The 16861-nt window shown below is 42.1% G+C and overlaps 1 protein-coding gene across 1 annotated transcript in view; it reads left to right on the forward strand.

Moving 5' to 3' along the window:
• The window catches only part of LOC120804901 (protein unc-13 homolog B-like), a 170117-nt gene that overhangs the window by 106185 nt on the left and 47071 nt on the right, over positions 1-16861 (forward strand). Inside the window, exons 15-22 of the mRNA XM_040154625.1 lie at positions 1749-1823; positions 4435-4654; positions 5231-5458; positions 8990-9131; positions 9766-9935; positions 10481-10596; positions 11402-11565; positions 12984-13134. Of these exons, the coding sequence (XP_040010559.1) occupies positions 1749-1823; positions 4435-4654; positions 5231-5458; positions 8990-9131; positions 9766-9935; positions 10481-10596; positions 11402-11565; positions 12984-13134 (1266 nt within the window). The remainder of the gene's footprint in view (positions 1-1748; positions 1824-4434; positions 4655-5230; positions 5459-8989; positions 9132-9765; positions 9936-10480; positions 10597-11401; positions 11566-12983; positions 13135-16861) is intronic.

Genomic DNA, 16861 nt, shown 5'->3' on the forward strand with positions numbered 1-16861 from the left:
TTCAGGGGTTTTAGAATCTGTCCCCTGTCCCGCAGCTTCACCCTCAATGAATGGGCCTGTCCTGGCCTCAGTGGCCCTGATCAATACCAGATCACTGTCCAGTACAACTTTTATCCTGAATGGTTTTATCTTATCCTGTCAGCTGGACCTCTAGCTTGTGACGGAAACCTGGCTTAGCAGCAGAGTTGCAGTGGGTATGCAGTAGATGTGTGTTCACTGCGTAATTCACACTTTGGATATTTGGAGTTGTGTGTGAATGGATGTCCTCCTCTGGACATTCAAGTACGGTTTCTTAAAATGAAGCGATACGTAGGGAGCCGATGAACCACAGAGTCCTGTAGCAAAGAAATGGCAGGAATCAGTTTAACTTAATGATAACTGACAGTGTGCGTGAGCAGAGCCAGCTTGGGGGGTGCATCTATTTAAAGTACACTTCTCTGGTGTATCAATCACAGCTTTATGGTGATGCTGTAGGATGAAAACAGCATTTGAACTCCACTATTTTGTTCATGCTGGAGAAGACGGAACGAACCGTCCTGCTACAGCTCATCCACGCTGACACTCCTCTCCACATCCACAGATATTACACCACACGCAAACAGAGCACAATATAAAATGTCATAGGAATCCATTGGAAGAAAGCTGTAATAAAGACTGTTTTCTTTTCCTAAAGGAAAAGTTCAGCATTTTGGGAAATATACTTATTTTCATTCTGGCGGAGGGTTGGGTGAAATTTGTACCATTCTTATGAGGCTACAACTAGCAGCTGGTTAGCGTAGCTTAGCACAAACACCGGAAACGGGGGGAAACAGCTAGCCTGGCTCTGTCTGAAGGTAACAACATCCGCTTAATCAATATGTAACATCTTGTCCGATTAATCTGTACAAAAATGTGAGTGTAGAAACACAAATTAGCCGTTTTTTATGGGCAGTTATGTGCTCGACTGCTAGCGGTGATTCCAGTAGTTTACTGGTCCCAAAAATAGCCCGGCCCATAACTGCTGGTAACATGGCAAATTGGAATTTTTGCACTTAAGCTTTCGTACGGATTAAACAAACAAGATGTAAAGTGTTAGTCATTGGGTTGCTTGGTGGATTTTGTTACTCTTAGACACTGCCAGGCTAGCTGTGTCTCAGTTTTCTTTCTCTGTGTTAAACTAAACCCACTAGCTGCTAGCCGTTGCTTCATATTTAACAGGCAGACGTGAGACTGCTAATCTAACTTCTCATCTAACTCTCAGCAAGAAAGCGAATAAGTACACGAGAAAAAAGTCCAAATGGTAAATTAATGCATAACATCTCTCAATTGCTTGAGTTTGGTTCAATTATAATATTCAAAGTTAAAGTTTTTAATGACTACAGAGTCCGCTGAGGTATCCAGATCAGGAGCGGGACCAAAAGAACTTGATTGAAACGTCCCTTATTAGAAACCGTTCAGTCAAGATCCTCACAAATGTCAAAATGGAAGCACGTGTGAGTTTTTGTACTGATGGAGGGAATGAACCAGAGATGTGTGACGTGTTTTCCCAACGAGAAAAGGAGAACAAACGTGTGTGTTATTTGTACATGTTCAATTTTCCATGACCTTCGAAGCTGAACCACCCCAACAACACAAAGAGGATTGATTTCCTGGATTTTATGTTGCCTGCTCTTTCTTTTCACCTGCTTTGTTTTTTGTTTTTTTGTTTTTTTTCTGTGGCTGTTTATCTCTGATGCTTTTCTGATGTTTCTCTATCTCTGCTTTTCCAGTCTATGATACAATCCAGGAAAGCTGGACTCGCCCACATGCTGGCCACACGGACCTCCCTGAAAGATGAGGAGCTCGTGAGTGGCCAAATACATATGCCACACACAGACACACACACACACACACACGCTGAAGCTATGACTCTATAGTTATCTGCTGGAAGACTTGCAATCACTGCGATGCCAGCTAATGAGGATTCACACAAACCTAAACTTCCATTTGCAGACAAACACCCACACATACTTTTTCATACTTTTCTTACCAAGTGTCCTCCTACTGTCATCATCCCGTAGCCTTATTGTTAATATATTATTTGGAGATCCAATATAGTGTATTCTCTGAATTTTGCTGAGTCAGCTTCGGGCAGCTTCGGGTTTCAATGGAGCCAGTAGCTGCAAGCGCCTTCCCTGACTGGATGAGATTTCACGTTGGTTTATTATTGTTTGTTTTGTGCCTTTCCCACTCTGTGTCAAGTCACGATGGTGATTACATTATGGTAGATGAAACATTGATTATTCATTTGGATAAAGTAGGACAGCGAATATTGCGGAAAATAAAACGGAGCAACTCCCAAGTTTAAAAGATTCAAAATTATACAGTATAATTACACTAAAAGAGAATCCTGGGTATAAAAAAAAAAATTAAAAGCATCTTTTTTTGGAAGATTTTAACAGCTTACCATAGTGTGCTGTCTTTGTAGTTTAGACATTAAATGCGGGCCAAACAAAAATGCACAACATGGGCTCTGCAGAAGATTTGCAGAGGGAAGTAAAAGTGTGCCTTGTTAGTTTTCCACATCATCAGATATACAGGTGCATTATCACGTGCATACCATAGAGTGAGTGACCAGAAAAACAACAACGGGTCAATGCAGAGTTAAAAGTTGTTGCATGTTGTACGTTTCTAGGCTGTAGTTTGTGGCGCGGACTACATTGTAGCGAAGGTGTTCCTAACATTTTGTCCACCTTATTTACGCACTGTTGTAAACACACAGCAAGATGTTGGGCAACCGTCCCCCAAACCCTCAGCAGCACCTGGAGCCCCCAGATTCATTATGAGACGAATGATCAATGTAAACTGAAATGGAATTAAGACAAATCCTGCATTTATACCTAATCTGATAAGCATTGTCCCTGTGTCAAAATCTAGTGTTAATACCGCTAATATTTCAGTTGGTGTTTTGCTTGCTTGGTGCATGTTGACAGTGGAAAAGGCTGCGTGAAGGCTACTCTGGCCCTGGTATTTATAACAAAACCTTTGTTTTACATTCTATTACAGAGTACACAAGTTTATATTTGCGGTCATTCAGATTGTGATATTTAATTACTTACCGAAAGTGAAAACATACACAGTCGGTAAACGGAAATATATCCAGAACCTGTATATGCTTGTTAGTTACTGACCTAAACAGATGGGTGTTGCACATTCAGAATACAGGGAAATATTAAGATGTATATAAGTTCAGTGTTCCTGTTCCATTATTCGACTGCAGCGACAGATGGAAGTAGCATATGTAGGGAAATGTGCGACATTTTCTTGCTGGCTCATCAACACAGACACTGAACACATATTCTCAAGTTGACAGCCTGTGAAACGCATTAACAACTTATGCAAAATTGATCCCAGAATGACAAGTTTTTTTTTTTTTAGCCATCCTTTCATCCGCACTTTATTAGTCATAACGACATTGGTAGGAGCCATAGTGGAAATACTATATTAACTATATTAAGTTACAGGGTACATTAAAGTGACAAGGAAGAAAATCAGAGGCAATGAAACCAGGTAAAAGCACAGGAAATAAAGTCAGAATGCACAAGCAATTGAAACAACATAGGTCGGGTAAATAAAACTTAAAGCAGTTAGGAAAAGACCGAATGAGCCCAGAGCCAGGGATGACAGAGAAAGTAAGCGAAACTAGGAGAAGTGAAACCCTCAAAGAAGAAATAAAACTGTTTTTCTTATGTATGTTTTCTACTATTATTTCCACTATACCAGCATCGCTACTACAGTAATAAGAATAATAAGAAGAATGATGACAATGATTCACATGCCCTCTATTCAAATTCTGCGTTCACCAAGTCAAACTGGGCTTCTAGTCAAGGTGTCCTCTCATCCTGTGGAGCTGTGTTCACCTCCTCCCACACTCCTCCCACACTGGACAACAGCAGAATTGACTTCATCAGAGGAGATGCCAAGAATTATTTAAAAATGGGCACTGGCGTACATAATCACATTTCTCTATAATTTTAATGGATGCCTCCTGAAATGATCCGTTATTATATCCGTTCATTTCTCCAATACATATCCTGCGTTAATGCTACAGACAGTTCTTTCTTGAATGTCTCACCAAATCAGCATGTCAAAGAAGAAAATGAGTGTAGCTTGTATAGGTACTAATTCATCCTTTTTCTATTGTTGTTTTTTCATTCTTGTTTGTGCATTTTGCTCTGCCAATCTCTCGCGTAACTTCTCCTTCCTTCTGTACGATCGGCCGTTTCTTTGTTCTTAATTCTATTTGTGTCATTCACCCTGTTGTTGCGTTGTTTCTCTTTGCTTTTCCCTGGAAAACTTCTTAAAAAAAACCTCTCCTGCCCTTTTTTCTTCTTCTGCTTCTGCTTTTCTTCTTCTTACACCCTCTACCTCTGTCCCACCCCTCTTCCATCCATCTATTCCGCCCCGCTCCAACAGAAAAACCATGTCTACAAAAAGACCCTACAGGCTCTGATCTACCCCATCTCCTGCACCACGCCCCACAACTTTGAGGTCTGGACGGCCACTACGCCCACCTACTGCTATGAGTGCGAGGGTCTGCTTTGGGGCATTGCCCGGCAGGGCATGCGCTGTGCCGAGTGTGGAGTCAAAGTGCATGAGAAATGCCAAGAGCTGCTGAACGCTGACTGCCTGCAGAGTAAGTAGAGTTACTGAATTACCTGAACACCGAATCCCATAAGGACACATGGCCAGATATCCCGTGTTGTTGCAGTAGTTGCCATATTCAGTTTTTTGCGATGCACACTTAATAGAATTCCCCCATATTTTTGTTGCTTATTATTTCTTCCTTATCAGTTATTTCATAAGGGCAATTGAAAGAGTGGAATGACTTAAATGCTGCCAAAATGATATATTCCAGCGCAACTGACTCACAACTGTCAAAGCTGTTCATCAACACACTGGTCCACACTTCTCCGTCCACCACAACACACATATTTTTATGTGCAGGAAACACCCCTGTTGGTTTGATTAAAAAAAAAAAAAAGTCTAGCTCAAATAAGTGAGAAAAGGGAAGAATGGTTGCACCAAAATACCTGAGCCGCCAAAATATCACTCAAAAACTTAAAAGGAAAAATGTGACAAATGCCTATCATCATTCAATATGATTTAAATTAAGGTGTCCTCTGTTTTGTAGTTCTGATTTTCAATTTTAACCAAAGGAACCTCATCATCCACCCTTCTCTTGTTTTTCCTCTCGCCTCGTCATCTTCAGGAGCAGCCGAGAAGAGCTCCAAGACAGGGGCGGAAGACCGGACGCAGCACATCATCATGGCCATGAAGGACAGGATGAAGATCCGCGAGAGGAACAAGCCGGAGATCTTTGAGGAGATCCAGAAGGTGTTCAACATCTCCAAGATGATCCACGCCCAGCACATGAAGAGCATCAAGCAGAACGTCCTGGACGGCACCTCCAAGTGGTCAGCCAAGATCACAATCAACAGTACGTCCAGTGAATTTATAACTCTGAAATGGAAAGTGTGAACAGTTAGCTATATAAAAAGTGATAATAAGTGTTAAATCACATTTATGAACGATAAAACATCTCACATAGCCATCTCTCTCTTCCAGTCTCTCTACTGATACTAATGCAACTACCTGACCTGCCTAGAACAGTGTCCATAAGGCTTGTGGCAACAGGATACTGTGTGTATGTGTGTCTTCACTTGTACAGTGTGTACAACTCTCTACGCCATTTTTTTTGCACTCACCGTTGGCTTCAGCCACTTTGCTGAAACTGATCAGAAGTCAGCCATAGGAGATGACCAAGCAGGCCTCAGGCCACACTTCCGGCACATTTTAAAATGCGGTAGAAAGTTACAAAAGCAGTTTTGTTACACATTAAAATCCCAGCATGGTGCAGGAAAAGCTGGATGGTACAACTCATGAACAATTCTGTGCCTTCAGGGAAACATGAAGAACACAGCACGGTTGTTGTCGACAGCTGTGAAAACCCGCAGCTGTGTCGCTGAACCTGAGCATGTCAGGTCTCCCCAGATAACTACCTAAAAAAAGATGAACCTATCCCATGAAAGTTTATTCTTTCATCCGGCAGCCTGTTTTGAACTGTGCGGAAACTTTTTACAGTTTGTCTGCAAGTTTCACTGATTGGAACAGGCAAGCGTCCCCTTTGCCAGACATCATCGGGATCGCGCTGTTAGCAAAGCAACTAGGCACATCCCACCGTGTAGTGGCAGCAGCGTTGCCATGGAAGCCATCACACCTTGTCTCCCCAATCAAGGACGAGATACAGCGACAGGCGTCCAGCTGGCGCTTCGTTGAGATTCCTTCATGGTCAGGTGCTGAGTACCGTTACCGCCTTTTCTGCTGATCAAGGTCAGACCACATACTCACAAATTCTACGAACCGTCAAAGAATTTATGAAATGGAATTAAAAATTTTCATGAATGTGTCAGTATAGACTCAACAATGCCGCTGTAGCTAAAAACATCAACAACATTTTCAGTATAATGGTTCGTCCTTCAATCATAGTGGATAAATTACTGTACAAGCATTCTTTTATAGGAACTATAAACAGTTCAAGTTGTTTGAAATTCTCACATTTTTACTTTTTCATCACAGTTTTTTGCAAAAACAAGTCATGTCCCTTGAAGGAAATACAATCAGAAATACTTTTAACTCAAACCCAGTTCTGTTAATAAGCCAAGTTGGGACTGAACTCGACGGTGGACTGACAGGACACGGAGATTGATTTCATTGATTTCATTAGGGAATATCTCGACTAATTATTTTCGAAATCCTCTTTAGAACAGAAGGGATGCATCAGTCGCAGTCACTGAATGAACCGATGGCAAGGATTTGACAGGGACTGGCGTGATGCTGTGTTTTAAGTGCGCAGGACTTAGCCTCTACAAGAAATCTAAGAGCTGAAATAGTGGCTGTTCTCTTGTATGTATGAGCTCGAAAAGGCAGTGTCGGGCCGATAGTCACCAGATCGGATATTGGCCATAACTGACTGATCCACTTGAGATACAGTTTCTCTGTTAGTGTCATCATATTAGTTGTTGTTTCCGTCTCAGCGGGCTGCTGACTGAGAGCTCTTCTTCACCTCCTGTTACCATAATAGACAGTATTGCGGTTTATTATGTGCCGGACTGTGTCTTGACTGGGCACAGTCACTTCCTGGCGTCTTGCAGGATTTAAATACTGTGTAGCCCACTGTGTGGAATTAATTGGGATCAATTCTATGGAAGGAACAAATGAGATAAAACATATTAATTAGTGATAATTAATTAGGTGCTGGGAGGCACATTTTGTTCTCATTGGACAGAGCTAGGCTAGCTGTTTATCCCCGTTTCCCATCTTTGTGCTAAGCTAAGCTAACCAGATGCTGGCGGTAGCTTTATATTTAATAGACAGATATAACAGCAGTATCAATCCTCCCATCTAAAGTGGGATTTATACTCCTTCTAGACTGCATGTCCGATGGTTGGATAGTGTCAGATATCCCGGGGGTGGGTGTCTGTGTTTGACCATTTGTGTAACTTTCTGAAACCGACATTCGAACGCACCTCGCCCTGTTATTGGCCAGCTGTGCGGAGGTGAAAGAGGAGCCAGGCATTATACTTCTCTCTCGAGCTCTCTTTTTTTCAGTTTGTTACACAACTATTTGTGTCACTTTTAAAGTGAACAACTGGGTGCAACACTATGAATGTCTAACTGGAGAGACTGTTTGAAAATATGCGCCGCTATCCCCGCTTTTAAGCAATACCTTGTTTTCACTCCACCTTCCAGCGTGACCGGAACGACTGTAAACACATTTGGTTTTTGACGTGGTTGGGCAGCACATCTTCAGAACAAGTTCTGAGAGACAATTAACCGTCCTTAACGCTCGCGCGGAAGTTGAATATGTGTATTTTTCTAAAATGTCAAACTATTCCTATCAGCAGTGCAATGTAGAGAATTGGAAAAATGGTATTTAGACTCCCTCATTCTCTCCCTGTCTTATGTTCCTGTTAAGGACAACACACTCTGGTGGCATATAACATACATCCAAACACAAACCGCAAGTCCATACACATGTTGACACTCAGCGAATCATACTGTCCTATTTACCGGCATTGACACACATCAGTGCTCCCAAAAAGCGGCAGTTTTATCACATTGCTCCCTGTACTGGCCCCCTTCTGGATACTCTACACTGACTACGATGCATCCACTGTGTGCTACCGTCAAATGATGTGACGCCTCGCAACTCGGCCTGTGTGTTGAGCTTAAGAACCTTCCTGCGGTTCTGGACTATAGAAAATGTCTATAGTGTACATGTTGCTCGGTGTCTTCGTCTTCAGGCAGGCTACAGCTGTAGTTAAGATCTAAGGCTACAAATGAGACACTCATCTGTATCTGCTGCAGATCTCTTGCTTTATCCTCTCACCGGGATTAAAGTGGCAGTGAGGGTGGCAGGAATGAAGCCGTCTCCCAGTTAAACAACACCCGTGGTACCTGCTGACCTTCCGCCTCAAAGAAATGTCTCCAGACTCAGTTCATAAGCTTTTAATCTCCATCTATCAATACACACAGTATGCGGGATACAAAGTGCAAAAAATTAACTACAAAATTCTAGAAAAGCGCATGTTCGCTCTTATTATCCAAGCTACTGATTACACTTAAACTTTACTGTTCTCTTTTTATTGTGACTGTTGAAAGCCAGACAGTGTAATAACGGCCAGTCTCTTGAAAGCATCTTTTGACTACGTGTTGAACAGAACAGCGAAACATCAGGTCACAGGAGTTTTTTTAGTAATTTGGTGAGAAATATTGTTACCCAACATCTGTCTTTGAGTCATTAGTATTGTGTTACGAGGCTTTGCATAACTGCGTGGGTGATAACTTGTGTTTTGGTGTGTGTGTGTGAATGACAAACAGAAAGATGATGGGAGAGAGTAGGTGTTTGTTGTTCTTATGCAATTTTCATAGTCATTCTCTCTACTTGTGTGTGTGTGTGTGTCATCAGTCGTCAGTGCGCAGGGTCTCCAGGCCAAGGACAGGACAGGCTCCAGTGACCCCTATGTCACCATCCAAGTCGGCAAAACCAAGAAGAGAACAAAGACCATCTACGGCAACCTGAACCCTGTCTGGGAGGAAAAGTTTAGCTTGTAAGTGCAGCTTGTTAGTTTCCACCTGGTTGTAAAGGTCAGCTGGAGATCACAGATGTCTTGCAAAGAAAACCCTGCAGTGTGGGAAAAAGTTTTGGTTTATTAGAGCCGTTCTCATGGTGGTGTACAGACTGATATCTCCTCCACTCTCCTGTTGGCTTTGTTGCACCTGATTCCTCACACCAAATCCTATTTATTACTACATGGAGTCCTATGAAACACCTGTGAGGGTGTGCAGGGGCTTGAAGTCAAAGTAGAAACACTACAATGTAAAAAGAAAAAAAGCTCAGTTATCAGCAAAGTGATCAACTCAAAATTTTTGTGACAAGGTATTTCACCAGCATTTCAAAAACTAGATTTCAACATGTGAAAAGGAAATCTACTCAGTGAAATGCTGTACAGCTATATGTATGCTACACAACCAAATTCAGCCAGGTTTTAGCCAAGACATCTAAACGTTTTTTACCCTTGCAAATCAACAAATCAGTGCTTACGGGGTAGCCACCACAGATGATAATGATAGCTAGTTTTGAACCTATGCCAATTTGCTCCGGGCACGCCATGCCCTCCACCTTAGCTGTCTCACACAGTGGTTAGAACGACACCCCACCCACCTGTCCCCCTGTCACCACAGCGAGTGCCACAACTCGTCAGATCGTATCAAGCTGCGCGTTTGGGACGAGGACGATGACATCAAGTCGCGGGTGAAGCAGCGTCTGAAGAGGGAGTCCGACGACTTCTTGGGTCAGAGCATCATCGAGGTCCGAACGCTGAGCGGAGAGATGGACGTCTGGTACAACCTGGGTACGTACTCATTCAGAACCATCAGACTAAGAGAAGGTCTGGGTGTGTACTGGTACTGGTACTGAGGACCAGTTTGAGTTTTAGCCCTACGGAGTGAGGACATTTTGGGAAAGAGAGGACAATTTTGGCCAGTTCTCACAACTTTAAAGGGCTGAATGAGGGTTAAGACTTAAGAGGGTCAAGGTTTTAGGGTTAGGGTTAGAATCAGGTTTAGGCTAGGGTAAGTGTTGGGGTTGGGGTGAGGCATTTAGTTGTGATGGTTGAGGTTAAGGTAAGGGGCTAGGGAATGCATTACGTCATGTACGTGTATGTGTGTGTGTGTGTGTGCACGTGTTTTGTGTGTGTTTGTGTGTGTGTGTGTGTGTGTGTGTGTGTGTGTGTGTGCGCTTCTGGAGCACTCACTGTTTCAGTTGTTGTTTCGTAGTTCAACTTAAGTTTAACTCTGAGCGCTGTACCTCATCAGAGTGAGTGTGTGCACGTGTTTTGTGTGTGTGTGTGTGTGTGTGTGTGTGTTCATTTTTGTGTGTGCATGTGTCCGCTTACAGAGAAGAGAACAGACAAGTCGGCGGTGTCTGGTGCCATTCGTCTTCAGATCAGTGTGGAGATTGAGGGAGAGGAAAAGGTGGCACCGTACCACGTACAATACACGTGTCTTCATGAGGTGAGACACACACACACACACACACACACACACACACACACACACACAAACATATACTTGTCATGGAGAAACCGACAACAAGCCTTTAGTACTAAGCTAAAGTAGGACATCCGGGAGTATTTTTGCTTCTGGCCAGATACGTGCGCAGTGGCATTTCACCTGAGTCTATAGACAGCTGAGAACCAGTCAAGGCCAAGACCATGGAAGCAGAAAACCGCCATATTATTTTCATTTTTGATTGATTAATGAAATCCTACAGCAAATCCATTTGAGAAATTAGAAATCAGTGGCTACCTGACATTTGTGCTTGATAAATGACAACTTGTTATCGAAACTGATGATGTTGTTTACTTTCTGAAGATACAGTTGACTAATCTACTAATTAAGATCTAAATTCAATGAAGAGCAAAACAGGAAATTAATAGACAATTTTCTAACGTAAGAATGGTTCCTTAGGAGTTTTGAGAATCAGCAGGGATGCAGATCGGATTTTTGATTTAAGGCCTTTTCAGTTTCACCAAATTGTTTCTGATCTTCAGGCTGCCAACATGAACAGACAAATCCTTTCCTTCCAGATTCGGATCATTTCTCAACTGGCAAGAAAAAGTAGATGTTACCACCCAACAGTGACGTGTCCCAAAAGTCAGAATTGTGTTTGGCTTTAATGGTTTTTCAACAATCTATGAATCTCGACCCACTCCTGTATAACGGATGGTATCTGTGAATAATTGATTTAAACTCCTGGCCGTTGTTTACTTGTTTGAGTGCATGCCGACGTTTGCCCGTTCAACCTCTCTCTGTCTAGAATATGTTTCACTTCTCCACGGATGTTGAGGGAGGGGGCGTGGTGAAGATCCCAGTGGCTCAGGGAGACGACGCCTGGAAGGTTTACTTTGACGAAGTGCCACAGGAAATCGTGGACGAGTTCGCCATGCGCTACGGCATCGAGTCTATATACCAGGCCATGACGTACGTGTTATTATCTGTGAAAGAATGTGTACTGAATGTGTTAATGTGGATGTGTTGATGCAAGTTCGCTCCAGGAATCAGCTCATTCAACAGGCTATGACGTCAGCCAATCGTGTGCACGTGGGACTACATCCAATCAGGAAATGGTTCAAATTAGTGTGACTGTGTATGGTATTTGTAGGCCTGTGTGTGTGTGTGTGTGTGTGTGTCTGTGTCTGTGTCTGTGTCTGTGTCTGTGTTGAAGTGATGAGAGGTGGGCAGGGTTGTCATGAACTATAAAGCGCATGCAAATTAGTTTATCTCATCTAATGAGGAAAGATGACCTGTCCCAACTGTTTGATTGGATTATTGTAGGCAGGTGGTGAGAAAGACTCAATAAGCATGCGTACACATACCGGTTTAATTGTATTAATAATGTTGTAATTTGACCTCAAAGAGACAGAGAAGCTCTCTGTATTGTTTTTGTTTTGTGAGTTGGAAGAAGGAGCACCATCACATAACCTAATCATACTACGAAGCATTGAGTAAATTAAAGTTGTAAGCAGAAATGGCCCAGACTTTGTCCCAGTGGAAATGGGGATATGAGCCAATAAATAAGACAGCCAAATGAAAATGCACGCCCTGTAGTCATTATAGAAGTCTCACTTCTCCATGAAAGCTTGCTGAACTTCGGTTACATTTTGGCTTCTTCACAAGAACAAACTGTTGGCAAAATTCACGTGTCTTTGTTTTTATGGAGCCCTCCAGGTCTCTAGTATTTTATACGTTTTTTCAATTAATAATTTTTGTCAATTATTGATTTAATTAATACTCTGGAATTTATCATTTTGTGTACAAGTTAACAAGTTAACCTCCAGCGCAACCCAGTCCCCTAGAAATTATGAAAAACTACATTTTGTAATTCTTCTGTATTAAACATTAACATTTAATATTGTAATATTGTCTGTAATATTAATTCAGGACAGATGGAGAAAATGGCTACAATTGTACACTGGTATTCTTCGGCTTTTACTTCACCACAGTTTAATTCCTTTTTGTTGGTTTTCCTCCCACCTTCCAATTTTTCTTCTCTCTCTTGTCTCCAATTATGCCCAACCATTTCCTCACTCCCTACATCCGTCCATCCTTCATCCTCTTCCTTCTCTGTAATTTATTTCTTCCTCCCTCCCTCTGATCTCTCTCTCTCCCTCTTTATGTCTTCTTCTGGACCCTCACTTCCTTCTGTCTCCACCTATCTCATCCTCCCTCCCTTTAACCATTGCAACGCACCCTCATCCCTCTCCATATCCATCCTGTCTCTTTTTTTTTTTTTTAAACCTCTAACGGCTTTTAAACCTTCAATCACTCATTCCAAACCTGCTCGGCTACCTCCGTTTTCCTTCCCCTCTCTAAACCTCCCCCTTTCCTTTTCTCCTCAGCCATTTCTCCTGCCTGTCCTCTAAGTACATGCTGTCGGGGGTGCCAGCAGTGATGAGCACCCTGCTGGCCAACATCAATGCCTTCTACGCCCACCCCACCGCCTCCACCAATGTCTCCGCTCCGGCCAGATTTGCAGCCTCCAACTTCGGGGTAAGTGACCGCCAGATCCAATAAAATCAACACAGATAAACACCAGCAATTTTAGTCAGCCTGGCAACTAGTTAGGCCATTAGGCAGTATGTGTACAAAGCGTCCCTTGCTGCTACATTGAAAGAACTAGATTCAGTCCAGATGTAGCTCTCAGGTGACGTGCACCTTGGGGGCCACCATGGACGTCCTCAACTTTTGAGCAAAATTGACTGGTGATTGGACTTGGAAACAAACAACTTGGACATCTCAGTTTGAAATAGACAGCTGTCTTTTATGGCAGTGGACAGAAAAATGATGATCTGATTTTAGATAAGTGGTTTTAAGTCATCATCTGATTGCTGGCCTCAACTTAACCCCACCAGATCTACATTCTGATTGAAAACATCTGTAGAATCATCGCTAAAGTTATGGAAGTTAAATGAATTAAAGTTAAGTTTTAGCTAAAATTAACCATCCACCATCTCATGTTAAGTCAGTTGAAAAACCGCTGGTTTAAAAGTTGGAGGTCTAAAACTGCAGTAGCAATCTAAAATTGCAGTTGAGGTGTTTCTCTGTGCTTATCGGTTATTACTGGACCAGCTAGCTTAGCCAGCTAAGGGACCCACCTGATCAACCGATACACTTTTACCTAAACTGTTGTTCAGTAGACTGCCCACTGACGACAGCCTCAACATTTTTTCAGTATCTGCTGTATATTTTTCCAGCCCTTCAGCTGCCACGGATATAACTGTGTCTTGATGACAGTGCAACTACAAAGCTTCTGCTGTGGAGCAGCAGCCAGCGATAAACATACAGTATGATTTGAGCAGCTGGGAAACAACACTTGGAACAGATCAGCTGTGGTATGGCCTTAGGGTGCTCAAAACCTTATCCCGTACATCTAAGTGCCAAATATTGTCCAGCTAAACGTAGACGTTTCATACATTTCTTTGTAAGGGTTATGGGCTTGTTCTTTCTCTGTCCGTTTCTTTATCCGCTGCATCACTCAGGCAGTCACATCTGGTTTCTAGCCCGGGGAATGATACATTCAAAACAGCATGTCACCAGTGTTGAAATTACCCTGACATGGACACTGGTTGCACCACAATGACAAGTCAAAACGATGACACTGACATACTGTAGACTGCTTGGGCATGATCTGCAATATTCCTGGTGGATGACATGTTTACCTTGTCATTTGTTTGTCTTTTCAGAACATTTTATACACATAGCACCATTAAACTATCAAGGGTACTTCGAGATTCAGCTGGCAGTCAAAGAATTCAATGATTTCCTCCTTTCAAGCTGCTTTTACCCAAACATCCATCAGAAATTTCTGTTTTCTTATTGATGAGATTATTTAGGATTGTGCATATAGGTTTTAGTTACTCTAATGGCACTGATTTAAGAAATTAATATTCTCTGCAGGCCCGTATGAAGATCTTACAGGGCTGTGCTCAAGTTTAAAACTGGTCAAATTGAACTGAAAATGTCTAAAAGGAGAAGAAATACACAGTAAGACATCAAATCAAAAAAAGCGCGGTTATTTATAGAGGGAGGCATGAGTGAGATTTATTTTTTCACAGGCAAAAAACCTTTGAATTAGCTTTTAAGTTACATTTTGACCTTGAGTAGGCATCACAAAGTCTTCCCACGGACGGTGGCCCAGGTTGGCTGTAATACTTGAAGCTTTCTGCTCTAAAGTACCTGTTCCACATAGACCTCCATGGGGAATGACCAATACAGAGCCAGTAGGTACTCCTTTATGTTGCCAATAATCTTCCTCATTAAAAGGTAATGTCTTACCACTGTGGGACCTTTGGTCGTTTTGGTTCGGTTCTGAACTTTGCGGTGCCTCAGGTTTGGCCAGTGGGCCCCACAGGAGCCACACATGGGGGGACAATGACAGCTAGAGGCCGAGCTTAATGACGCCTGGGATCTTAGCCAATAGTGTCAACTTCAGTTCTACTGGTTGCACTCAGATTCTAGTGATATATGAGCGACTGCAGGCGGCGTGTTCTTGCCGTAATGGGTCAGGGGATGCAGACAGACTTGCTCTCATGTTGGGCTACAACTGCTGGATAGGTTGATAAGTTCAGTCTTAGTGTGGGTATTTGAGTTACAGGAAAAAAAACGTTCCATTAATCCATTTTTCTTTCCCTGTTTGATGATAGAGAACATCAGTAACACTTTAATGACTTGACAGTAATTAATGCATGAATCAGCATAATTTAATGTATGAATTAATGCATGAAGTATCATTCACTCTAGTTCAGAGAACCCACACTAATTAATGACTAACTGACCATTAGGCAATGTATTGACTTCATACATAAAATTAATGATCCTAAACTAGATATATTTTGATACACTGGTTATCTAGTGAGCTCCAAACTATTTATTAAGGCATTAGTTACTAATAAATGAGGGAAGGCAAGTTTATTCTAAAGCACATTTCAACAACAAGGCAATTTAAATGTTTTACGTTAGACATTAAATGGCATTTAGGCAAAGGAATAAATTGAAATAAAAGAGGGATGTAAAGATAAGCTGATACATATTGGAAGACTAATAAAAGATCCAGAGATACAGCTGCATCGATACACAACCACAGATCCAAAGCACACTGGCTCCTAACTCCTCCGGGTTGGAAGCAATAACTGAGGGACATGCACACACGTAGCATTGTGGAAAATACCAAAGTTAGCTGACTGAGATAAACCGTCACCATTCGGAAACACTTCAGTGAAAAGTTTCTCCTCGTTTGGGACTGACCATAAAGTTTCAATTATCCATATTTGCTATTGCTGGTGTTACAGTAAACCTAATTAGCCGAGGCATGTCTGGTTCAGCACAATAAAAATTTAGGAAATATTTTATCTAGGTACTCAAAACTAATACGATTTTACCTATGAACAAGTATTAAGCCCAGGGTCGCCCCCGTGACCTTGTGGTCTAAGGTGGATACCATGTCATTTCAATGCCCCTGGTTTGATTCTGGTTGGGGATCATTGTCGCGTGTCATCCCTTGCTCCCTCCATATGTGTCTTGTCAGAGGTCAAATAAAAACACCAAATGCTAAATATCAAATGCTAAAAGACATAAATATATGAAGTGGAGCTAAATCAATATTAAAAAGCTTCTGTGAAATCATTAGGGTTTACAATTTTTAAGAACATTTTTAGAACAATGCAGTACAACACAAATCTTTAAAGTATTCTTTTATACTGAAACCAAGGTTGTTTTCTTGATCAATGGTGTTTTGTAGCTTGGTTTCAGAGAGAATGAAACAGGCCGTCTGCTTTGCCGTATTTGTCCTCTCTCTGTCTTTTTTCTTTTTTTTTACTGCTGCTGCTTTGTTTCCTCTCAGATCTCGAAAAACACACACTTTTTTGTTTTGGTTTTTGTTTCGTGTCGTTTAAATCTTGAGCCGTGCCAATTTCAATGCACCCGTTGCCATGGCAATAAGGGGATTTCCTAAAGTGTTAAACCTCACTTCCTTTCCTTCCCTCTCGTCTCCTCTCTCCGTCTCCTCGCTGTCTCTGCCTGTAAAAGATGCAGTCATATCGATCTCTTCTTCCTCTCCTCTACTCTCCATAATTCCTCCCTGAAATCATGTCACTGGCTGACAGTTTTAGTGACAGTTTCAGCGCATGTTATGTTGCACAGGTGTGTGGGTGAGTTTGCGTGCCTGCAGGCTGTGTGTTTTTGTGTGTGTGTGTGTGTGTGTGTGTGTGTGTGTGTGTGT

Source organism: Xiphias gladius, chromosome 19 (assembly GCF_016859285.1).
Source record: "Xiphias gladius isolate SHS-SW01 ecotype Sanya breed wild chromosome 19, ASM1685928v1, whole genome shotgun sequence".
NCBI lineage: Eukaryota > Metazoa > Chordata > Actinopteri > Istiophoriformes > Xiphiidae > Xiphias > Xiphias gladius.